The following is a 25,497-nucleotide window of genomic DNA, read 5'->3' on the forward strand; positions in this document are numbered from 1 at the left end:
TGAGTAACTGAGTCTCAGAAGAAACCAAGCCTTAAATAGTACTGACTATGAAGGCTTTGGAGACCCTTAAAAGACTGAGTGCATTTTCTATTATGAGATGAAGATACAGAGAAGTTGAACTGAGGATGGAAGACCCGCTCAAACATGGATGATGTCATCCCATGAGCTTGGAGTCCAGAGTGAATAAAAGGGGGAGGAGTGAGAAAACCTGATGACCAGCCAACATTCATCTCTCTCTGCTTCCTGACTGTGGATACACGGTGACCAGCCTCCTCACACTCTCACTGCCTTGCCTTCCCCATCATGATGATCTAGTCCCTTCAAGCAGTTAGCCAAAACAACCCTCTCTCTTACAGGGAAAATTTCTTCACCTGCCCTCAAATCAAAACTTGAACCTAAAACCATCATGCCTGACCCAACTCTGCTTGATTAATTTCATCTCACACTCTATTTGCCTATAGTAACACTCCTCTACCATGCCTGTGACTCAACCCACAGAATCCTCATATCATACTAACATTTTTACGTACGTGCTCCCTGATCATCTGTGAGCTCTTCACAGTCAAATACCACATCTTACTCATATCTGTGTCTTCACCACTGAAACTGATTAGCAATTTAATAAATGTAGACCATGAAGTCTCTTCAAAATAGATAGTTGTCCTACACTATTTTGCTGTTTTTTATTTTATTTTTTTGTTTTTGTTTTTTTGTTTTTCGAGACAGGGTTTCTCTGTGTAGTTTTGCGCCTTTCCTGGAACTCACTTGGTAGCCCAGGTTGGCCTCGAACTCACAAAGATCCGCCTGGTTCTGCCTCCCGAGTGCTGGGATCAAAGGCGTGCGCCACCACCGCCCGGCCTGTTTTTTATTTTAAAACATCTTTTCAGGTAGATTGTTATTTATAATATCTTCTTAACAATTCGGAGTATGTTTCCCCAATACTGGCACATGATTGAAAATAGAGAGACAAAGAGAAGAATGACTCTATAATGAATAAATATTTCTAGTTAGTACAGAAGTAGCTTTTGGGGCTCTGTTATTTAACTGGCCTATTAACCAATCACCTGAGCTCAGACAAACTGCACTTACCTTCCACACATCGGCAGCCCTCTTGTAGCACCCGTGCATACATATCCACTTTGGACTGAGAAAGGAGCTGGTCCCCCGTCAGGTATGTGTTGTGAGATGAAGCAATGTAGTAGTTGCAGAGGGGCTGATCCATGTCTTGGTACACTTCATGGTGCAAAGGGTTAAATACGTCACAAGCAGGACTACGCATGAAGTTCGTGAAGCCTTCGGAGGAAAGAGTGAAATGAAAAGCTTTCAAAGAATATCTACTTAGTTGATGCCAAGAGAGACAAAAAACGGTCAAAGAAGAGTCAGAAGCAAGTATCAGGACAATGTTTGTGCTGGCAACTGGGGCAATGAGGGGTTTGCTTGATGCCAAAAAGAGTATCCAAAAATATGACTTCGGGGAGTAGCCTTTTAAATATATCCTACAGAAAAATGAATTGACATCTTGTCATGACAAATGCATTAATTAACTACTAAACTCAAGCTATGTTTATGTTGTGTGACCTCAGGGGTGACCAGAGTTGCATTATAGCCATATTTATACCTCAATCAACCAGTAACTGCTAAGTTGTTATGATGTTCTGAAAAACAGCACATGGTAAAGTATAAGGCTAAAACATTTAAGCATTACCTAAATTCAGAGGGTGACTAACTATGAAACTGGCTTTGGGGAAAATGCTGCCAATGGTTTTCACATAAATAACTTAGAAATGATGCTTAAAAGTTTGTGGAGAAAATCTACCAGTTTTTCTATAAGCTTTCAAAATATAAAACCTGAGTAGAAGAGGCAGCCATAGTCATGGATTCATGAATTAAGATATGAGTGACCACAAGTAGTCACCATTACAAGTTGTTTCAAGTCCTTGAGACTCGTTTGGTGAAATTCAGTCTGTAAATATCCTCTGAGTCTTCAGTTTCTTCATGGCAACCTTTATGCTTATAACTAGGGATCATATTTAATTGCATCTTTGAAGGAAGCCTCAAGAAAAATATTTATATCTTGGTATAGTCTTAAGAGGCCCACATTAGTTTGTCTTCTGTTTTAAAATAGTTTTAATGATAGAACATTTCAAATTATTCCCCTTCATTTTAATTCTCTTCCACCCCAGGAAATAAATACTTGGCATTAAAGGTTCCTCGTCAAGCCATGTATGGCGTTTTGAGCCTGACTGCTTGAGACCAGAAGTTCAGGGTCAACCTGAGTAATATAGTGAAGACTGATTTCTTACACACACACACACACACACACACACACACACACACACACACACACTAACACACACAGGGTCAACCTGAGTAATATAGTGAAGATCGATCTCTCTCTCTCTCACACACACACACACACACACACACACACACATACCTATCTGTCCACACTAGGAGCAGAGAAGTACCAGAAGTCAGCAATCAATTGTGGCTTTGCATATTCTTGGGGGATGATGAGTTTCCCAGTAGTCTTCAGTTAAAACTATCTGTTCTGCTTGGGAAATCCCACAGCCTATAATTTATTTCTCTACAAATTTTAAAGGCATATAGCTTATACATACAGTAGCTATATTTATACCATATTATTTATCTATAAATCCTAGGAGCTAGATTCTGAGTGTGTAAGTAAATTATTTAATTTTCTTTGGTCTCACTTTCTTTAGCTATAAAATAAGGTGGTAACATTCACAAGACTTCCATTTCTAGCAGTTTCTTAAATGCTACCAATTGGGAAAAACAAATCAATTTTTAACACTTTATTTAAAATGTGTTTATTTTAAAGTTACAACTTTGGTAGATTATTTGTTTGGGGGCCAAATTTCCCTTCCTGCAATCATCAGGACATGACTGTTCCTAAAACAATTATCCATTTGAGCAAAATCCAAATATTTTTTGGCATTCATCACACACAATGGTAGCTTGAGGAGTACTGCAAAAATGAGAAAAACAAAACCAGAGATTTGGCTGTGAAGGAAAATGTATGCTTTTGGGCTGTATCTGAATTACCTGAAATTCCATGACTATTTCCCAATTTTGCTTCCTAAAAAATTGTAATTAAAATTTAATGTAGCAGATGAGAAACACAGATTAAGACCACTAGTTACCTTCAATCCCAAGGACATTTTTCATTTTATTTTCTTCAGAAACTTCAAACTTCTTTATGATGTCAAGACAATAGTCCACGGTCACATTACTCATCTAAAGAAAGCAGAATAGAAAGAAAGCACCTGCAACCTCATGAGCTGTGCTCCCCTACACCGCAGCAAGAAGGACTGACTAGTATCCCACACTTGACATCTCTGGGGGCCGCAGCATGCACTGATTGAAGTTCCCAGACTCATTTTTTTCTTTCATCTTTGGAGGATGATTATGATCTTAACATGCCTTGACATCCTTCAGCTTTGGTCAGTGAACAGGGCCCTTCAACTCTCAGACAAATGCTCTCCATGAAGGAATAAAAGAAAAATGAATGCAAAACTATTGCCCCAAACCCACTCATATACAGTAGCTATCTGCAAAATAAATTATTCTTACATAAAAACCGAACTGTGATAGTCATAAATATATATAGGAAAAAAATTATGGTCTATCAAAATAGAATGTTTCTAAGTAAATTCAGCTGTATGGGCATCTTTAAAACATCTTCCGCCGAGCAGTCAGCTATGGGGATTCAGGAACATAAAAGTGAGCAAAGGCGAACAAATGGCCGAAGGGTGAGTATCACACCCTGTGTGATACTCATAGTGACAGGGTGACCACAAAAGTCACTTACCTTTGACATGGCTACAGGACAGGGTGGTGGTGAGGGTTAGGGAATGAACGCTTGGGGGAACATTTTGCAGCGCCAAGAAGGCAGCACACGCTCTTATCACTGTCAGCCCCAAGGCTGCTGCGTGGATAGTTACATGATACAAGAAAGTAAACTCTTTAGAAAGAACCGCTTTAAAGACCAGCGGAATAAAGTCCATAATCTTGACCATATCACCAGTAAATACGGTTAAGTAAACAGAACTGCAATGTCTGCAAGGAATTCCAGGGACCCAGAAAGCCATGAGCAACTCAATAGATTGTCTACTATAAGCTAGACATAGCACACATAACTGAAAAGGTAATTTCTCATAATATAAAAAGAACCACACCACAGCTATGCATGGTGGTTCCCACTTTTAATCCCAGCACTCAAGAGGCAGAGGAAGGTGGATCTCTGTGAGTTCAAGGCCAGTGTGGTCTACAGAGTGAGTACCAGGACAGCCAGGGCTGTTATACAGAGAAACCCGATCTTGAAAAAAAAAAAGAAAGAAAGAGAGAGAGGGAGGGAGGGAGGAGGGAGGGAGGGAGGGAGGAAGGAAGGAAGGAAGGAAGGAAGGAAGGAAGGAAGGAAGGAAGGAAGGAAGGAAAAGGAAAACCACACTGATAACTTTATGTGCCATGGAGAGACTGAGTTCACTTTGCAGTTATTCAGGTATGAGGCCATTTGTTCCAAGGTATAGGGGCTATGAGCTACACTCAGGTAAACCACCAGGAGTCCATGAGATCTACAGCAAAGTACAAACAACAAACCACCCATCTTTCTAGGGTAGAGGTGATGGTAGATGAGCAGAGAATTCATTATCACCTCAAGAAGCAAAACAGAATTCGATTTTTTTTTAAATCAGACTTGAAAATATGTTCATGAAATTAATGGAAAAGATTAGTAAAGACTTCACAAAACTAAAAAATTTCTAGAAATAACTTTCTCCCAGTTGACTGACTGTATAAACTCTGCTCACGAGATTTGAAGTGAAAGGGTGAATCTCCACCCACCCTGCCTCACCACCTTCTCCTGTAAACAGCATCTCAATTGGCATGACACGTTTGCATTTTTAAGCCTCTCTTTAGGGTGCCTTTTTACATTTGCATATTGATATCATGCAAAATAGTTTTTACAATCTATTCTATTTTAAATGTGCATATTGTATACAAGTGCCTCCGTAGAACGTGAGAGAAGCCTTGAGTGTGCGAAGTCCTGAGTCGATGTGTGCTGTTCATGAGGCATGGCCATGCCAAGGACTCCAAAGACTCAGACCCACAGGAAAACTGCAGTGCCTTCCTTGGGCTGGGCTCAAAGAAATGGCAAAGCCTTCCTCTGGGGTCTGAGCACTGGCGTCGACAGTGTGTGCAGATGGCCACTCTCTCGCCCCAGATATTTATAGCCTTAAGACTACAGAAACTGCTCCTACTGAGATTAGCTAAAACTGTCTCCTTGATCCAGCTCTACGCCATAAACCCTTCCTTCTTGAGTATCCATATCACTAACGCTGCCCCTTAGTTCCGCTGTAAGTAATCACCTCACCTTCCTGTTCAAATGTACATAATAAATACAATGTGCTGAGGCTCCTCCATCAGAAATTCCAACCCACTGTCTCCAGCTAGTTCTGTATGTTTGCCTCCTTTCTTTATCCCCTTGCCGCTCCCAGTCAGGTCTGTCCCTGGAGCCATGCAAGGACGTGGAAGCCTGCAGGGGCTGAAAGAGGGTATCAGATCCTCTGCAGCTGAAGTTACAGAGAGTTGTGAGCCACCTGAGGTGGGTGCTAGAAACAGAACTCTGCAAGAGTGGTACGAGCCGGGCGGTGGTGGCGCACGCCTTTAATCCCAGCACTCGGGAGGCAGAGCCAGGCGGATCTCTGTGAGTTCGAGGCCAGCCTGGACTACCAAGTGAGTTCCAGGAAAGGCGCAAAGCTACACAGAGAAACCCTGTCTCGAAAAACCAAAAAAAAAAAAAAAAAAGAGTGGTACGTGTTGTTAATCACCGAGCCATCTCTCCAGCCCTACAATTGTCATCTAAACTTAATGTTTCCAATCTCGGTTTACAGATAAGAAAACTGATGCAGAGTAGTTAAGTAGTGCCACCAAAGTCCCAGAACTGTATGAAACAGGAACCCAGGTACAAATTTGGACCTTCTGGGTTTTAAATCCAAATCTTTTCCCTTCATATAGACCTAATCCCTTGATGTTTTTCTTTGTTTCTACTAAAATATTGGAAGGATGTTTGGCTTTTCAATATAGCTGAAATTTACGAATCTTTGGAAGGTGTTACAATTCTCAAATCAGTTACTGGAGGCTGACTTCTTGCATTATTTAAGACGGAGTTCTGTTCTGCTCTGTTAACTACTCTATTTTAAAACCATTTAGAAGAGAAAAAGCCCTTACATTATAGGTAAATACACCTGAGTTACAGAAACCAGTACTGTTTCTGTAAAAATCTCCACATTCCGACACTGCTTATCTTCCCAGTGAAATTTCAAAACAAGAGTCAATGGACTGAATAATTACATTTCTCACGGCCATGATTCTCTCACACATCAAACACACACCTGAAACAAAAATTGCAAACTTTAACATTGCTGAACTTATTTTTACCCAAATAACTTAACCCATTATTGAGTACGCCAAAATCAGTGTTTATGGCTAAATACAATTCCCTTTTATCTACCCGGAATCATCCCTCCAAAGGCAACAAAGCCAATGCTTATATTTCTTTTGAAATGGATCCCCACACTCCTCATTGTGTTTACACTATTTTTCCGTCTTATACACTTACCTGTTGACTTATTATGTTAAACATTATGTAAGCCTCATCTAGCATAAGCTCTTTTGAGTCAACAAGGCTCTTCCACTTTGCCCATCATCCCACTGTGCACCCACACGATGCTCACTAAATAATCTGGTGTTGAAATGGTTCCAGCTGTGCAAGCATTGAACACTAGAGAATATGCCATGTGGGAAAGTTACATTCCCTTTCTTAATAAATTTTTTGGGGTGTATTGATTGCTGAAATTCCTATTGATTGAGTTTTAATAAGTCTACCACAAATATTTCCCATGATTCTAATGGCTCCTTGGTATATTTTTCACATAACAGAAAGGCCAGAAAATGACCTCTGAATTCCATTGTTCCCTTCTTGAATTCATTGTCCCGCCTCTTCTTCTAAGCTTGTCTGATCCAGAGCTCTGATGAGCTGCTGCCCTGACTTCTCTGTGGCATGTCTATAGCCAAGCTCTAAGGAAGTCAGATGTCTGCGTTTTGCAGGTGTTTTTATATGGTCAGTGATTTTTCTTCCACACACACCTTTTTTTGACAGTTTAGTGCAGCAGAACGCTCTAGGTTGGAATCATTGCCCTTGTGTTTCTCAGCTTCCAAGCGGCTTTGGGAAGTGATGCTTGTGCCAACCCTGGTTACGCATCCTGCCTCAGCTTAATTCAGCTGGCTTTGGTCTTTTTTATTTCTCACTTTAGTTTTACGATAATGATTTGATCTGCAGCTGAGTGGCTCGTCTTCCACAGTGTTCATGGCCCTCAACTGGCTTCTCTAGAGATTCATCTCTTTTTATGCTTATCATTTTTTATTGCTTGATAATTCCCTCCCATCTACTTATCGTTTTCTATTTTCAGTTCTGTCTGTTCTATTTATTGTTTTCTATTTTCAGTTCTGTCTGTTCGATTTCCTCCACTTTATAAACCTCCCATTGTCTTTACCTCTCACTGTCAAACTTTAAGTTTCTCAGAACTCATTTTCCCCCTCTGAATCTCTTCCCACAGTGTCTTGTTCTCAGTTTACGGCTATAATTTTCTTATTCTGATGACATTAACCACCAATGTCTGATGTTTCCTTCTTCCTGTGCTGCCTCTATTCTACTTCTACCAAGTTTCTTGTTTCTATTTGTTTGTTTCCTTTTTTTAATAGTACAGAATTTCCTCAAACACATAGCTTGTCAGAATTCCTAGCCACTCCCCTAACTACATGACTGCACATACCCTGTCCAGTAGCCAAGCCAGAGGCTTAGTCATCCCAGGGCCTTATGTCCTACATAATCTGTGCATTGCATAATCACGTAATTTGCTCGCAGCGTGATTACACAATCTATGCCCATTTGTGGCATAGCTATGTAAGCCATATGCACATGTGCAGGGGGAACCTGTAAAGGTGGGTTCCATCTATCCCTCCCCTTTTCCTGCATGATCTTTCCATAGGCCTAAGCATTCCTTTCTATTCCCTTCCCTTAATAAACTCTTATAGTAGTTTTTATTGTACCTCATGGCTTTTCTCACATGATAAACAGCACCACTTAATAAATAGCATGGTTAGCCTTGGCAATCTTAAGGTTTGAGTGTTTGGGTTGGAGTAACTGAACAAGCTAGAAAAGAAGAAACGGATCACTGGGGAAAGGACGGGTAACAAAGAGCTCCAGAGAGGGAAACAGTAGAATACAAGTGAATGGGGAAAGGGAAAAAACAGAGGGGAAAATTTACTGGGGTTGGGGTGGAGGATGGGAAGGTAAAGTGGGGGGTGGGGGAGAAAAGACACTAAGGATCTTTAAAATTATTTAAAGGCACATTTAAAACCAAGTCAATAATAATTTGGACAGATTTGTATTCATGAGCAAAGCTGATTCCTGGCTTCACTGTAGGATTATTGGGTCATGCTACTTTATTTGATTTCTGATATGTTAATATCTCAGGATCACCCCCTAATCATACTTGGGTTGTGTTAGCTACCTAGGGATACTATACAACAACAAGCTGGTGGCTTAAAACAACAGAAACTTATTCTGTCATGGTTGTGAGAGCCAGAGGTCCAGAACCAAGGTGTCAGCAGGATTAGCTCCCCTGAAGTCTCTGAGGGAGAACCTGTCCCTACCTCCCCTTGTATCTGAAAGGGGCATGCATCCCTCGGCATGAGAACTACTGCAGTCTCCACGTACTTCCTATGGCCTTCTTCCCGTGTGCCTTTCTCCTTCCTATGGCCTCTTCCTGTGTGCCTTTCTCCTTCCTATGGCCTTCTTCCTGTGTGCCTTTCTCCTTCCTATGGCCTCTTCCTGTGTGCCTTTCTCCTTCCTATGACCTCCTTCCCGTGTGCCTTTCTCCTTCCTATGACCTCCTTCCCGTGTGCCTTTCTCCTTCCTATGGCCTTCTTCCTGTGTGCCTTTCTCCTTCCTATGGCCTTCTTCCTGTGTGCCTTTCTCCTTCCTATGGCCTTCTTCCTGTGTGCCTTTCTCCTTCCTATGGCCTTCTTCCTGTGTGCCTTTCTCCTTCCTATGGCCTTCTTCCTGTGTGCCTTTCTCCTTCCTATGACCTTCTTCCTGTGTGCCTTTCTCCTTCCTATGGCCTTCTTCCCGTGTGCCTTTCTCCTTCCTATGGCCTTCTTCCTGTGTGCCCATTTCTACTGCTCTTCTATGGAAAAGGCTCACCTTGAATTAGTATCTTAATTGTACCTGTCAACACATAAACATTCACTTTATCTCCATTACATTCATAGGTACTATGGATTATCACTTAGCTCTTTGGGCATCAATATTCAACTCACTATAACTGGTAATATTACCCTAAGAGAAGTTTCTAATGTTCTATCCGATGAGGACACATCTGGGTGAAATAAGAATCTGTCTATGCACCAGTATTTGATTTCATATAATCCTTGTTATTACCCGTGACCAGCAGTGGTGTTTCATTTTGCAACTGAGTATGATTTAAAAGGTGAACACTCTGGTGTCTGTAACCAACCTTATGTCTTAAGAAGATAATGACTCAGTGGCATGGAGACCAAAATGCCTCAGGTTTGTCCTGTTGAGCAAATTCAGTTTCGAAACTCAAATGCTGTCAAGCTCTTGTTTGTCTAATGATGCTCTTACTGCACATGTTAGGTTGTCTTCAAGTTTTCTCCATGCTAAAGAATGCTGAAATGCACACCTTTCCAACATTTTCTGTATATGTTTTTTATAGCTATTTTTGTGTTCTTTTTCTATGGCTATTTCTTTAGGATAAGTGACTAAAGGTAAAATGGATCAAAGTTTGATAAATTCTGAAAATTTTAAGACTTGTAAAACTACTGTACTGAATAATTAGACCCTTTACAAGCTAAAGTAGATTCATGTTTGTTAATGTTCACTAACTTAATGGTTTAAATTAATAATCTTTGACCTAATTTTACATTTTTGGTTACTAGTAAGGACAAAGTATTTCCAGGTGAACTGATTCATAAAATAATTTTCCATACTAAGGAAACTCGGTATTTCTTTTTCTGTATTGCAAATATTTCCCTATCTTGTGATTTAGTTATAGAGTGTTTGAAATATCAAAATATTTCAAAATCAAATATCAAAAACCTTAAGGTTTTTATACATTAAAATGTTTCTTTGTGGTTTCTGCCTCTTGAGGTACAGTAATATAGATAGACTAGATAGATAGATAGATAGATAGATAGATAGATAGATAGATAGATAGATGATAGATGGATGGATCAATGAGTGGGCATATAGAAAGAAAGAGAGAGAGAAAAAGGAAGAAATAAGGATGACAGATGGACTAATAAATGGATGGGTGGGTAGATGACAGGTAGACAGACAGTGATAGGTAGATAGATAGATAGATAGATAGATAGATAGATAGATAGATAGAAAGATAGATAGATGATAGGTAGATAGATAGACAGACAGGCATTGCTTCAAGCACTACCCAAATGTAAGTAGCTTCAAGCTAATTTAGAAATTAAACTAGGTACAGATCTGCCAGGGCAGACTTCACACAGCACTAGCTTCTATTTACCCCAAACCAGAAAATTTACTGGCAGAATTTCAACATAACCAGAAAGAGGGAAGAAATGCATGCCCCTTAGCAAGTGATGTGCACCACTGACATTCAGATGGGTTGGAGTGAATCCACCAGCCTAGATGAAGTTAAAGTCACTAGATTTATGCATTTTAATTTGAATTCTTCACTTTGCTACACTTCTGAATATCTCAGTCACATTCAAGACCAACCTTCAACTTGACATTGTGAGGTGGGAAAAATGGGTACCAGCTGCCCTTTGTATAAAAAGGAAAGCAAGGTTCAAAATCAGGAACAATGAGGATGAGTAGATAAAGCACAATACCAAGAGGAAAAGGGAGCTAGACAAAAAGACAGGGTTCTTGCAGAAAACCAACCAAGATGCTCAGACATCAACTAGGGCCTGGGGGGCAGGAACAGGCTGAGGCATTTCAGTGTTGAGGATGGGCATTCTGGCTAAGAGAACAGGATGATTCTTCATTGAAAAGGGCTTGTCAAGAAGGCTTGGAGAGGCCTATTTAGAGGCCTCAAGGAGCTAGCTTTAAACTGTTCCCCTGAACCTCCTTCAGGTTCAGTTATTCAACAGAATGGCTCACAGAGTGACAGTGCTTTTTCCCTCCATTATCTATGTATAATAAATGGCAGCTCAGGAATAGCCAAACAAAAGAACTGCATAGAAGTGGAGCAGCTATAAAGACCTATGGCCATTCTGAACATCTTCCCTCCACAGCACCTGGAATGTGTTCATTAAACCCGGAGCCCCAGGGCATTTTAATTATGGAGGGTCTATGATATAAGCATGAAAGTACAGATTGATGATATCACTGACCAAAGTTATTAATTTATTCCCCAGCTCCCTCTCTCTTATGTTCAAGGGTGTAAATGAAAGTTTCATATGGTTGAAACTATTCAGAGAGCCAGCAAACTCATATTTGAAGGGGACTGACTCACTGGAAGTAACAAATTTATCCAATCACTCAGGAAGTCGCAAGGGTTTAATGGCTCCTTATCAAGGTCATGGGACAAAGACCACATACATTATCATCATCATCATCATTATCATCATCATCATCATCATCATCATCATCATCATGTTACATCACAGCAGACATGGAAGTGATGAGGCAAACGAGAACTGATTTAGAAGAAAATCCTAGTTGTGTGTAAGTGATGTGATTCAGGACTGGTTGCCTGACACACAGCATCTCAGAATGTGAAGAAATAAACACAGGAAGGTGTCTCTGACTCCCCCCTGCCCCTCCACCTTCTCCCTTTAAGCAGGTATTTACTCCTGGGAAGGACTTTCTGGATTTCCACTCTCCCGCCTCCCGGGTTAGGTGTAATACTAACATTCAGAAGATGCCCTGCCTACACCCACAGAGAAGGAGCAGAAGACACAGATGCCAGAGGGATCTGAACAGTCTTGCCAAGTTCCTTCTCTGCTCCTACTTAACAGCATGCTATCACAGCCTCTCCACCAATCACATTTCCCCATGTCTGTATGTCTGTCCCTGTGTCATCAGACCTGGCATAAAACATACACAGGTTTTCCTATTTCCTTACATCCTCATTTCCTTATGAAGTCTTCTCTGTGTCATGAAAATTTATCACAGAAGTCTCTACGGTCTTTTTTCTTCTTAAAATACTTCCAATATCCTCAAGTTGTGCAAAGGATTAAGAAAAAATTTTTTATTCTCTGTGGAACTGTAAAACCTAGTACACCTGTAGGTCTTGCTCACTTATAATCCTACATAAGTTCCTTGGAAATGACAAAATCTGTACAGTAAAGTAAACATGACCATTTATTGAACAGTTAATAGAAGAAATTAACTAAAAACAACTATTTCCATTCTTACCCTAATCCTGCCAGGGCAATATGGTCAACAAAGGCATCTTATGTAATGACTCACAGATTTGAGAATGAGAGGTTGTGGTGGTTTGAATGAGAATGGCCCCAAAAGGCTCATATGCTTGAATACTTGGGCTCCAGGTGGTGGAACTGTTTGGGAAGGATTAGGAGGTATGGCCTTGTTGGAGGAGGTTTGTTGGAAGGGCAGGCTTTGATATTTCAAAAGGCTCATTTTCAGTTTGCTTTCTTTATCTCCTGCTTAGGGTTTAAGATGTGAGCGCTCAGCTGTTCCTGCCTCCATGCCTTAGCTCAGTTATGGATTCTAACTCTCTGGAACCATAAGCCCAATTAAATTCTTTCTTTTATACGCTTCCATGGTCATGGTGTTTTATCAGAGCAATAGAAAAGTAACTAATGCAGAGGTAAATGTGATACAAGTCAAAGAAGCAAGGTGTATATCCAGACCTGCTTGACCCCACCCTACCATATAGCACACAGTCTAACAATAATAATAGTAGTAGTAGTAGTAGTAGTCCATTCACAACAAATAAAGTGCTAACCAGCTTGAATAGAGAACAGAATAAAAAAAATCTCATCAGACATCAGGCTTAATAGGTTTAACTTTAGAAATCTTAAAGAGACACCAAGCAAGGCCCTGAAACCAGTTGGTAGCTGAGTATAGCCTTCTCTTAAGTGAAAGCTAATGGGCCGTGCTCACGATGGCTCTGTTGGCATTTAAATAGGCTAAGTTTCCCAGGAACCTGGTCAAGTAACACCTTTGTCTGCTGGCTCCTTGTCAGTCTGTCTGTGTCTTCTTTCTTTCTCTTTCTTACAGACACATATCCCCAAGATTAGCAAAATAGAAAAACAGAAAAGACTGCATATGGTCAAATTTTCTGTCTTATAGAAGACTTTAGAACACAATGAAAAACAATACAATTAAAAAGCAAACAGATGATGAAACTCCTGTGGCACAGTCAGCAAGCAGTTCTTAGATCCATAAAAAGCAAACACATGAGAAAAAAAAATAGTTATCTCTACTACCAAGAAATGTCAATCATATAAACGCTAAGATGGCATTCTGTAAGTCCATATTAGCACAAAATAACTAAAGATTTACTTGCTGCCTTATTTATTATAAACTGAGAACACTCTTTTATACATCTTTATAACAAAAAATTTCAGGCTGAGGCTCTGTGGTAAGCAAATTATACAGAGAAAATACATGTATGGACTGAGTTTGCCAAATTTTTGCTGCTTCTCATTCTCTCTAACGCAAAAGTCTGAAGATCCTAATTAGCCATAAAATGTAATTGAAAAATTGCACTTGGCTATCCTAAAAAGTACCTGTCCTGCTCAGTCAGAGTAGAGTTGAGTCAGTGAGACCTTTGGCTGTTTCTGAGCCTGCACACAGCACTGGTGGCTCAGATTAAGAAAGTCAGACAAGTCTGGGACTATGACAAGTAAAACTGGTATTTTTCTGGCTTAAGCAGGAGAAAATTAAAGGATGTTTTAAGATTTGGACCACTGGACCAGAAACAAGTTCAACTCAGATGCACAAAGCCCCCTCCCACATACAACTGAAAAACAATATTTTTTTAGAAGTCACTTCAAAAATTGAATTTAGAGTACATCCAAATGGCTCTATGGGTAAAGATGCTTGCCATACAAACCTGTTGACGGTTCAATTGTTGGGACCCATGGAAAGATGAAAGGAAAGAACCAACTCCCAAATACTTCCCTCTGGCTTCCGCATGCACACTGTGGCACGTGTGTCCATACATACACACATCATGCACACACTGAGAGTAATAAAATTTTAATTCAATTTAATTCAAATTAGTACCAAAACTAAGTGAGAATGATTGCATGTATATTAGCAATGTATTAGCATCTTAGCAAAGGCATTTTTTTCTTACATGTATTTATTCATTTATTTCATATATTTAGTGTGCTGGCTAGTTTTTTGTTAACTTGACACAAGCTAAAGTCATCTGAGATAGGAGAACCTCAACTGAGAAAAAGCCTCCAAAGATCCAGCTGTAGGCAGGCAAGTCTATAGGGTATTTTCTTAATCAATGATTGAAGAGGGAGGGCCCAGCCTATTGTGGGTAGGGACACCCCTGGGATGGTGATCCTGGGTGCTATAAGACAGCAGGACGGGCAAAGCATGAGGAGCAGCAATCCAGTAAGCAGCAGTATTCCCTGGCTCTGCATCAGCTCCTGCCTCCAGGTTCTTGTCCTGCATGAGTTCCTGCCCCACTGCTTTCAATGATGATGAACTTTTATATGGAAACGTGACCGGAAGAACCATTTCCTCCCCAAGTTGCTTTTGGTCATGGTGTCTCATCACAGCAAGAGTAACCCTAACGAAGACACATGGCCACACGCAGACTGTTCAGCTATAACCTCCCGCTCACTCCTGCTTCATCCAAACCCCGCCCACTCAGAGAATCTCTGAACAAAGGGAAGGCACCAAAAAGCCCAGTTCCGCATTCTTGGCAGCCACAGCAGCCCCTCGCCTGAAGTTCCCAGCAGCCCAAGTCCCAGCCTAAAGTGCTCAGCTTTTGACCAGGCTTGGGCGCAAACCCAGCTCAAGGCGGACACGTCATCACCCCTTGCCGACAGGCTATATAAGCTCCCTGCTTTAGTTCAGGTGTGTGGACTTCTGCCTTGATCTCTGGGACTGGAGAACTCACCTGAGAATTGCTTTGCTCAAATAAACCTGTTCTTTCACTTTTACAATTCGGCTTGATCTAGCTTACTGCTCGGCGGAGAAACCTATTATCGCAGTGCAGAAAACCTACTACAGAACACGGTGCACAGGTGGTCAGAGGACAGCTTGTGGAAGTAGGTCTCTCCTTCACCATGGGGGTTCTGGCAATCGAACTCGGGCTAGGAGCAAGCAAGTTAACCTGCTGAGCCATCCCACAGGCCCACAAAAATATACTTTTAAAAAAAGGATTATTTATGTGTATATGTGTGTCTCTGCCCATGCATATACACAGGAGTATAAGTGCCCATAGGTTAGAAGAGGATGTTGGATCCCCTGGAGCCGGAGTACCAGTCAGTTGCAAGCCTTCCAATAGAGGTGCTAGCAACTCAACTCAGTTCCTCTGTAAGAACGGTAAGATCTCTCAATAGCAAAGCATTCTCGCCAGCCCCCTACTCAATCATATTTTTTTTTTAAATTACATGTGTGTGCCTACGTGCATGTGAGTGCTGGCACCCATAGAAGCCAGAGGTGTCAGATCCCTGGAGCTCTAGTTACAGATGGTGTGATCAACCCAGTATGGGTGCTGGGAATCAAACTTAGGTCCTCTGGAAAAGCAGCCAGTGTTCATAACCACTGATCCATCTCTCCAGCCCCTCAAAGATACTTTTAAAGGAAGCAACAATTCAGGAAAACAATACAACACCATTATTTTTTTTTAATTCATAATTAGTTTTATAAGCTTAGGAAGGGAAAACCTTAAAAACTATGTTGCTTTTCTGAGTATGTACTGCATGCCTGTTCTCCCAGAGTTCAGGAAACAGTCGGGGAGCAACAGGAGTTCCAGGTGTCCTCAACCACATGAGAACCCTGTCTCAACACAATAAAAACAAAGCGTATTGCTTTACTTCTTAGCATTCATTAATTTTATCATAGACTCTGAAAATTATAAACTATCAAGAAATATCTCTTTATTTCAAGATATCTAAAGGTACATTTTGCACATTCCCAAAATTTAGCATGATGTCTCAGAAATGGACTTTGAGTTCATACATGGCAATGAATTAACTTGAAATGACACAAAACTGAGCATCCACCTGTGTTTGAGATTTATACATAAAACCTATTCATGTGTCACTGTACTGAGAAATGGAGTTTAAAGAATTATAAAACAGCCATATAAAAAATTAAACATGTTGAACAAAATTTAGCCTATATTATATTAAAAATTTAATGTTTTCCTTTAAGTAGATTTAGGAACTCCTACTCCAGGCAGGCCTAATTTACTAACCTTTGTACATGATTAGATGCCGATTTCCTAGTGGAATTATCAGTGTCCATAGTGTGATCTAAGAATTATGTCATAGTTTAAAAAAAACACAACTATATACTATAAGTTAAATATCAACTTATATTTTGCTAATATTAATTTATACTAACATGAATCAATACAAAGCTCAAATTTATACTATTACTAATGCCTCACAATATAAAGAAAACATTACCAGTGAGTCTAAAATGAAATATGAGGTGGCTTTCATTTCTTTGTAAAAATACACTTATCCATATGCAACACAGACAAGATAAAAAGTTATATATGCTATGTGGCACTTTCCTTAAAAGCTACTACATAGATGGTTTAAATGATCCATTGGTATGCTTTTTGATAACATGTGCTATTTGTCAGTATATCCTGCCTTTAACGTATACCTGCACCCAATACCCAAGTGCTTTCAAGTGAACAATCCATTCCACAGTCTAATGATACCTTTTGCTCCACTTTCAAAAACTGAGCCAGCTCCTCCACAGTCAGGTGATCTTTCTTGTCACTGTAGCTCAAGAGCAGCAAATAAAGGTCTCGCCTCAAAGACATCATTTTGTAAAAAACGCAGAATTCTTCAAATGTCAAGGTTCCCTGGTTCTCATCTGTGTCAGCTTCCTGAACAAGGTATAGAAAGGCGGTAAGAATTGGTACCAGTGAGTGTATTCAGAATAAGAAAGTAACATTTACCATAAAAGGGCCAACGCATAAATCACAAAAAAATACATTTTTAAGCACACATGGAACATTATAAAAAAAATTATTAGGTAACAAAGAAAGTTTCAACAAATTGTAATCAACTTTATACAAACCAATTTCTCAGACTATAGTACATCTATAAATTAACAGAAAAATCTTAAAGCAGAACACTGACATAATGTTTCTAAACGGGAAAGTAAACACTTCAAAGTGAACAAGTCTAATTCAAATCGATATGACCCTGAGGCTGGAGAGATGGCTCAGCAGTCAGGAGCACAGCACTGGCTGCTCTTGCAGAGGACCCAAGTTCAGTTCTAAGCACCTACATGGCAGCTCACAACTATTTGTAACTCCAGTTGCAGGAGGTGCGATGCCCTCTTCTGGCTTCCTTTGGTACTGCACACACGGTGCCCTTAATATGCATGCACGCAAAACACATTTTTTTAAGCCCAAAATTTGTATGACAGCCCTGCATCAATTGCAGCATCAGAAATAAAAATTACAAATAAGCAAACAAACCAACAATAAAATGGTATTGATACAATGAAATCTTTAAAGCAGAGCTTGAAGCTAAGTTAATTAGAATGTGTTGTTAGGAAACAAAACTTAACTACCTGTAATTCAGCATTCAGGAGGATGAGGCAGAAGAATGGCTAGATGGGGGCCTGCTCGGACTGCATAAAGAGACTCTGTCTCAGAGATAAAATAAAACAAAAAAGCTAGCAATTCAACTAAAAAGCTAAAAGGAATGAAGCCAAAGGAAACTATAAACAAAACCAAAAAAGCAATGATACTTTTTAAAATGCCCATCTTCAAAAGTAAGCAAGAAAACCAACAGCTGATCTTTGAGGGAACCAATCAAAAAGATGCCTTGAGCACAACGGATAAAGGACAAGAGAGAGGCCGTGCTTTAATGCACAGCACCGCACTCACTTCAGAACTATAATATCTTAGGAGATGTAATTCCTCCCCTAAAACAATCTCTCTGATGACTCATGGTAGCTTCAGGCTCTGACATCTACCAGAGCAGTGTAACCATCCAGCACTCCTTCCAAGGAAAAGTCTAAAGGGCTTGTGCAGGTAGATGTTTACTTTATTTGTCACTAATAATTACTGCATAAGAACTGTTCATCATGGATCTTGAGATTGGTTGAATTGACCATTAAACTGCCAGGGAGGCATACTGAGCAACCAAACCGTTTACAGGATCACCGTCATCCACAGTGAACACAACTGTAACAAAACAAACCCTGACAGGGAATGAGTGGCACTTCGAAGCCCTGGGTTTTGGAAAGAACACTCGGCTGTTAAACAGATTTAAATATAGCCTTGAAAGTCGAAATGCTCGTGAAAATTTTCCCTATTGCTCATGCTCAATTCAGTGGCACATTTGCTAAAAATGGAAAAATACAGAAGATTAGCATGGCCTCTGAACAAAGACAGCATGCAAATTAGTGTGGGGCATTCTAAACTTTTAAGAAAATTTTTGCTTAATGCTAACTTTAGGTTAATTAAGAGCACACAAAAACATAGTTAAGCCTTGAACAGCTTCTATATGAAGCCGATATCTCCTATCTTGTCATTTTAAATGTGAATATAGATTGGTTTTTGATATATGGGGCCTAATGAGGAGTCTTTGCATTTAAGAAATAGAATATATTGTTCACTTTACTGTTACAATTTTAAATCAGCATGTTTAATCCTGCCAGGCACAATGATGTATGTACACCTTAATCCCAGCATTCAGGGGGCAGGGGAAGGCAATGCTATTCAAGTTCAAGGCCAGTCTGATCTACATGGTGAGTTCTAGGTCAGCCAAAACTACATAGTGAGACCCTGTCCTTAAGAGTGTGTGTGTGTGTGTGTGTGTGTGTGTGTGTGTGTGTGTGTGTGTGCATGTGTAATCTTATTTAACAGATATATTTAAGAGTTCCACTTACATGTACTGAAATATTTCTAAACCTGAAAAATAAAGTCTTAAATCCAAAATACTTCTGGATTTAAGTATTTCAGATGAGGGTACTTAATCTGTATGGGAACTCCTGGACCTTTCATTTCCCACTATAAGCCTTTCCTTGCAGACTCCTGCTAGACTCAGGACCCATGTGGACATATTTCACACATAGCAGGCCTACGTGCCTGGTCACTTTCTGGCTTAACACATTTAAATTTTAAGAGTCTAAAGAAAGACTGGATTTTCTTTTAAACTTGTCTCACCACATGTACAGTGGCTTACTCTCCCAGAACAAGAGTCTGAGACAGAAGGAGCTTGATAAATTCTGTGCCAGCCTGGACTACAGTATGACCTTGTCTCAGGATATACGGAATGATACGGATGTATTTAAGGGCCACAAGGGTACAAGTGTGTGATGGGGGCAGAGAGGGGAAGAGAATCAACCAAAGTATTACGAAAATGCCATAAGGAAACCTGTCATATATGCTCATTTGAAACAGTAACTATTAAATAAGTAAAGTTGTCTGATGAATTTACTCTGAGCCCCTAAGACATAGGGCATAAATATGTCTAGTTTTCCTGGCTCTCACTCCTTCCTCTTTTCCTTTTTGCTCATGTTGCTCTCCAGTGCAGGGGAACCAAGTGCCCCCAGTACAAACCATCCCTAGCCAGGAGTATCCCCTCAGCAGGACCACCTTGAGGGTCAGAGAAGGGAGCCAGCCTCTGCCTTCCATGTGAGATTGGACCACATGGCCCTGTTGTTTATGTCCTTGCTCTGCTGGGAGCAGCAGGTGGTGAGAGAGCAAAAGCCCCAACCACGAAGCAGTCTACCTTCCTATGCTTCCTATGTGTCTGAGATACAGACCTAGTCACATAGAAGGAGGAGTCTTCTAAAACGTGGACTACGTGTATGATCTATCTACAAATAAGTACCATTTTGTAATTTAATTCTTGCTCATTACTAACAGTGCAATCTGGTCTTTGCCCAACACTGTTCACTTCCAAGCACAATCCAGCTGGATGCTGCAGAGTAAATTTCAACCCAGGACCTCCATCAGGGTTGTCCTTAAACTCTTCTGAAACAAAGGAGAACTCTTGGGGCTCCTGAGTGCTGTTTTTCTCCAATCGCACGGTCTTTATTCTAACCCCCACAACAGCTCCCCAACCCTGCAGCAGGCAGATGAAGTATTTTCTTCCTCTAAAAAGGATTTGATCAAGTTCACATCACTGTTGAAGTGTCAGAAAAAGTGCTTATTGCTCTCCAAAAACAGCAACAACAAAGAAGTATTCAAGGGGATGAAACTGAATGCTCCTTAAGTTGATGAAGAATTTTTCCTTTAATGAGACATAATGCCTCTCTTTATCAAAGAAAAATGAAAACAGTACAGAGCAAGTAATGCCAGAATCTAACAAAATAAAAGGTTTTAATGTGCCTAATTACATCAGTAGTCACTGTGTTTTACAAAAGACCAACACAACTGTGAACACATACCTGAAACATTTGCCTGACTTTTCTTCGGGGCAGATTGACATTTAGTTTATGCATCAACTGGTGAATCTCTTCAATATTCAATAAGCCATCACCATTCTTATCAGCCTCCTCGAAGGTCTGCTTCACCCATGTGCAGAAAGGTCAAAGAAAAGTTTTCTTCGAAATAATAACCGCTCTCTCACTGAATGTCACGGGGACACTATCAGCAACACGGAATCAGAAGAAATGCTTTTGAGGAGACCCTGCAATGTACAGGCTCTGATGAAGGGGGGTGCACATGGGTAGTACAGTCAGACTAGAATGCTGGAAGGTTTAATTCAAACACTCTTGCTCGACCCAATCTAAATCAAATGTTAAGCCTATTGTTGAAAAGCACTGTATTCCACCAGCTGTAAGGAGGACAGCTATATCACTAGTTCCAATTTCCCTGTAAAGGACATCACCTTAACCTCCATTGACAACATCACAACACAAATATTTCTCTATGACTTCCTATATTATCCTTTTCTCGTGTCCTGACTTCATCTTCTCAATAATGCAGCGACGCTAACACAAATTTTGTTCATACACCAAGGTTAGAGGTCCTCATTTGTGGACACAGAGACGGCACACAGCAGGAATAACCTGGTGTTAATGCTTTCTGCTCAAGGATCTCATTATGATGAAATTTCAAATATAACAAATCTAGGCTTTATGCTCTCCTATGCCCTCTCACTTAGTATGTTTTTGCTTTCATCATTCTCCCAATCAAGAGCTCAACTCTCTTTTCTGCCTCTTACTTTTCTATTTTAAAAATTAAACCCTCTAGTTATTGCTAGGAAAAAGAGAAAGTCTCTAGTCAGAATAGGCAAGAGAGTGAAGTCTCATCTCAATTGCACAAGTCTTACAACCTGTTCTACCATCTATGTTTCCTGCACATAAGGCTGCTTTCTAGCCTGGATTCCTCCTTTATCATTAGATATAATGGATAACCCTGAGCTTGAGCTCACTTGCAATTTCCACATTCTATGAAAGGAAAACCCATTATTTCCAGTGGCAGTACATGTAGAAAAGCAGTTGAAAGGTCCCTGGTATCTTCAAGCTGTGCTTTATAACCAAGATGTGAGCATCCAGAACCCCCTGAGCTGACGGTTCATTACCACACACAACAACAACACTAAGAAGAGGAAGCGGCCGGGCGGTGGTGGTGCACGCCTTTAATCCCAGCACTCGGGAGGCAGAGCCAGGCGGATCTCTGTGAGTTCGAGGCCAGCCTGGGCTACCAAGTGAGTTCCAGGAGAGGCGCAAAGCTACACAGAGAAACCCTGTCTCGAAAAACCAAAAAAAAAAAAAAAAAAAAAAAAAAAAAGAGGAAGCATTCTGCAGAGGAAAAATTGGAAGAAAAAGGAAATAAATGTTATAGTTGGTGTTTTCTATGACAAAACGATAGGAGGATGTGAAATGATGTGGTATTATTTCACATTGGGGTAAGAGTGCGCAAAGTTTCTGTAAAGTGGCTGGCAGTTAACCTTTTGGTCTTGGCAGACTACTCATCTCAGCTACAGCCTCTCCACACACAGGACAGCAGTCTGATGAACAGCAGCAGGAATGTGCACAGCTGTGTGCCGGTCATACTTTGCTTGTGCACAATGAAGCTCAAACTCTAAATAAAAAGGTTTCATTCTTTTGACTTTTTTCAACCATTAAAATTAAAACTCATTCTTAGCTCGTGGTCCTGGACAAAGCCAGACAGTGAGGCCTTTCCCCTGAGGCCCGAAAGAGTGAAGTTCTAACTTACAGTACATGTAAGGGGATGCCCACAAGTGACAACTTCCTCCCAGTGTCAGGACAGAGTGAGTGGAGAAAACCGAGAAGGATGGGTGGATGGAGTAAATGCTGAGACTATACACCATCACCATCATCTTGGCATGGGGTTGGGGGCACTGAGATTTCAGAGTTCATCTACCCAAAGGAAGACGGAAGAGATTTGGCAGCCTTCACCACTGCAGCAGCAAGCAGCCTATTAAGGAAGTGTTTGCTATGTGGTGGGCGGTGCTTACATCAATTCCTTTGCTCTCTACACCCTCCACTGAGCAGGCACCAGCATCACCAGCACTGACATCCTACAGATGCAATGAGACAAAAGGGTAGAATCCACCCAAACCTGCACACCATGATGCCAAAATAATGCATGCCTTAGGTAGATGGATTTTTCTCCTCTGGCCACTTAAAATTCGTTATCCTCATTATTTATTCAAGAAAGTTGAAGTCCTAAGTGAAATCTAATTATGAACATCCTCCATCCTTTCTCCCTGATTAATTAAACACATGTCCAGTGAAGAATGTCAGTCTAGAACTGGAGAGACAACTCAGTGGGGAAAGGTCCTTGGTGTCAACCTTTGATGACCTCAGTCCAATCCCTGCAACCCACAAGGTAGGAGAGAACTAACTCCTGAAGGTTGTCCTCTGCCCTTCATACTCTCACCTTAGTATGAACATGCACAGTCATGTGCGCACACATGCATACAAGAAAATAAATGTAAAAAAAAATTAATGCCAATATATTATTTAAAACCTTGGCAATTCTGACGAACGGTTCCCTGCATCAACCCACTTCTCACAATTTTTTATACTGTCTATTAGTTTCTTCTTCCCTTTTCCTTCCCTTATTGGCATGAACACCAAGTGTCTCTTACGTGTCTTTAATTGCTCCCCTGTGGAGTTCTCAGGTGCACTCCATTCCCAGATCACCTGTGTCCAAAATATGAAATGTCTTAACCACCACACTGACTAATTCAATTACAAATACTTTCAAGGGACAGTAAGCCTAAATGCATTAAAGAAAACAGAAAACCCCACTGACCAACAAAGCGAGAAGAGGACCCTTCAGTCTGTGCCCACCTCTTACCAGTGTGTCAAGGATCATGACTCTGACCTGTGGGCTAAAGGCTCTGGGGTATTTGAGTGGGTCCTAATTAACGGGGTACAGAACAAGGCTTCTAGAACTGATAGTTCTCCCCAGTGACCACTGTTTTTCCTTGTCTCACACAGAACCTCAACTATATTAACATATCCAAGAGTCACATGCTCTAATGGTGGTCAGCCACTGAAGGGAGAGAGGGCAATCTTGGACTTAATCCACCCATCCTCAGAGTGCGTGCCTGCGTGTTTCTGATGTTTCACATCCTGTCTGTGTGAGGCTGGATTTTCTGTCACGTACTTTAAGCCAACGCATCCCTATAGGCTAAGTACAAAATACACGTGAAGACTCATGTGCTCTCTTACGTCTGACGTAAAAAACGTGTAAGATGATGAAGCAACAGGATCCTTCAAGTCTGTTTGCTTTGAAAAAATTACAGTCATTCTATATTACATTAAATGTAAAAATTACTATGATTTTAAACCAATTGACTCTTTTTCAGTGCTCAGATTTAGCTTTTAATATGACAAATATCACTATATACCTCATGTTAGCAAAGCATCATGGCAGTCTTCAAGCAGAACAGGCCTACAATAAGAATTCTCATCGATGAGGAGAGGTTATCTCTGGAGGGACTTCTAGAAAGGCTTTCTTTTTTTCTTCTCTGTCTCATTTGTAAGATGAAATGCTGTTCCCCTGGCCAGGACTGTGTTTGGCACTGCCACATGAAGATACTACATCACCTTTGACCAAGAGGTAGCCAGCCAGCTGAGGGACCAAGCCCACATGTTAGGGAAACAGATCTGGGTCTCTGATGATGTCGCTGAGCCACTGAATTAACCTCACCCTGAAAATGCCCATCTTAGAGATCTCACCTTTGAGAAAGCCCATCTTTACAAAAAGCCCCATCAACATGGCTTCTGATGATTGCACCACAAAGTGTTGCCACTGTTTAATACTGTTGCTTACTTGGGTTTTTCTTATTTATTCTGTTTCACCAAGTGTCAAACCAACAGTTCGAGGCAGAAATAGTTAGCCCCATGTTTTAACTCATTCAAGAATTCCACCTATGCTCATCTGCTTGTTGTGAATAGAGATGAAAACATTGTGGCTCTTCAGCTCAGCCTTCACACTGTTGAAATCACTTCCTGGGCTAACTGTTCCATTCTACTTCAACAGTATCCTATGTGTGGATCTATACACCAATGAGTATAAATTTCTCCTCACTCCTGAATATGATGGTGGTGGTGGTGGTGGTGGTGGTGGTGGTGGTGGTGGCGGCGGCGGCGGCGGCGGCAGCAGCAGCAGCCATGGTGGTGGTAAGAAGGAGAATGACACCAGAATGTAACATTCTCCCTTACAAAGACATGACACATATACTTTAAGACCATCGAAGGCATGAAGAAGGAAACCACAGACCTGGACTAGCCAAATACTCTCACTTCAAAGGCAAAGAATTGGGGTCAAAAAAACACAGAACATGATCAACTCTACCACAGCAGGAAAGTGTCTTCAGACCAAGTGCATTAATTATTTATCTCATCTGCAGGGCAGGACCACAGGGATAGGTTTCATCAGAAGGATGGCAAAATACATTAATCGAGGCTATAATGAGATGAATGTTTCATTGAGGCTACAATGACATGAATGTTTAGAGAATAACCAACTGCTTTCTGATGGGATTTAAGGCCCATTCTACAAGAAGAAACTCATGCTTGGTACTGTTAACTGGGTCAAGAACCTCTGGCTTCCCTAGAGAAGAACCTAGTACTATCATTCTGCTAAATGGACGTGATTACTAAACTTCCTTCTAGATACTTGTCTTTATACATGAGTGCACCTTTCAACCCTTATCAGAGAAGCTTCTTTTTGCAGTAGATGTCTATTAGTACAGAGACTAACAACTGGTAAAGTACAGAGAATATGG

At 40.7% G+C, this 25,497-nt stretch overlaps 1 protein-coding gene and 1 non-coding gene across 2 annotated transcripts in view; one reads left to right on the plus strand and one right to left on the minus strand.

Moving 5' to 3' along the window:
* Plch1 (phospholipase C eta 1) overlaps positions 1 to 25,497 on the minus strand; it is a 215,268-nt gene that overhangs the window by 52,251 nt on the left and 137,520 nt on the right. The window contains exons 5-8 of the mRNA XM_052730847.1: positions 20,672 to 20,799; positions 16,974 to 17,144; positions 3,165 to 3,258; positions 1,090 to 1,293 (exon numbers count right to left, since the gene is read on the minus strand). Of these exons, the coding sequence (XP_052586807.1) occupies positions 1,090 to 1,293; positions 3,165 to 3,258; positions 16,974 to 17,144; positions 20,672 to 20,799 (597 nt within the window). The remainder of the gene's footprint in view (positions 1 to 1,089; positions 1,294 to 3,164; positions 3,259 to 16,973; positions 17,145 to 20,671; positions 20,800 to 25,497) is intronic.
* On the plus strand, positions 18,595 to 18,701 carry LOC128106780 (U6 spliceosomal RNA). The gene has a single exon (XR_008216833.1). It is a non-coding gene; the product is annotated as a U6 spliceosomal RNA (small nuclear RNA).

This window comes from Peromyscus californicus, unplaced genomic scaffold (genome assembly GCF_007827085.1).
Source record: "Peromyscus californicus insignis strain IS unplaced genomic scaffold, ASM782708v3 Scaffold_9__1_contigs__length_137607984, whole genome shotgun sequence".
Taxonomy (NCBI): Eukaryota; Metazoa; Chordata; class Mammalia; order Rodentia; family Cricetidae; genus Peromyscus; species Peromyscus californicus.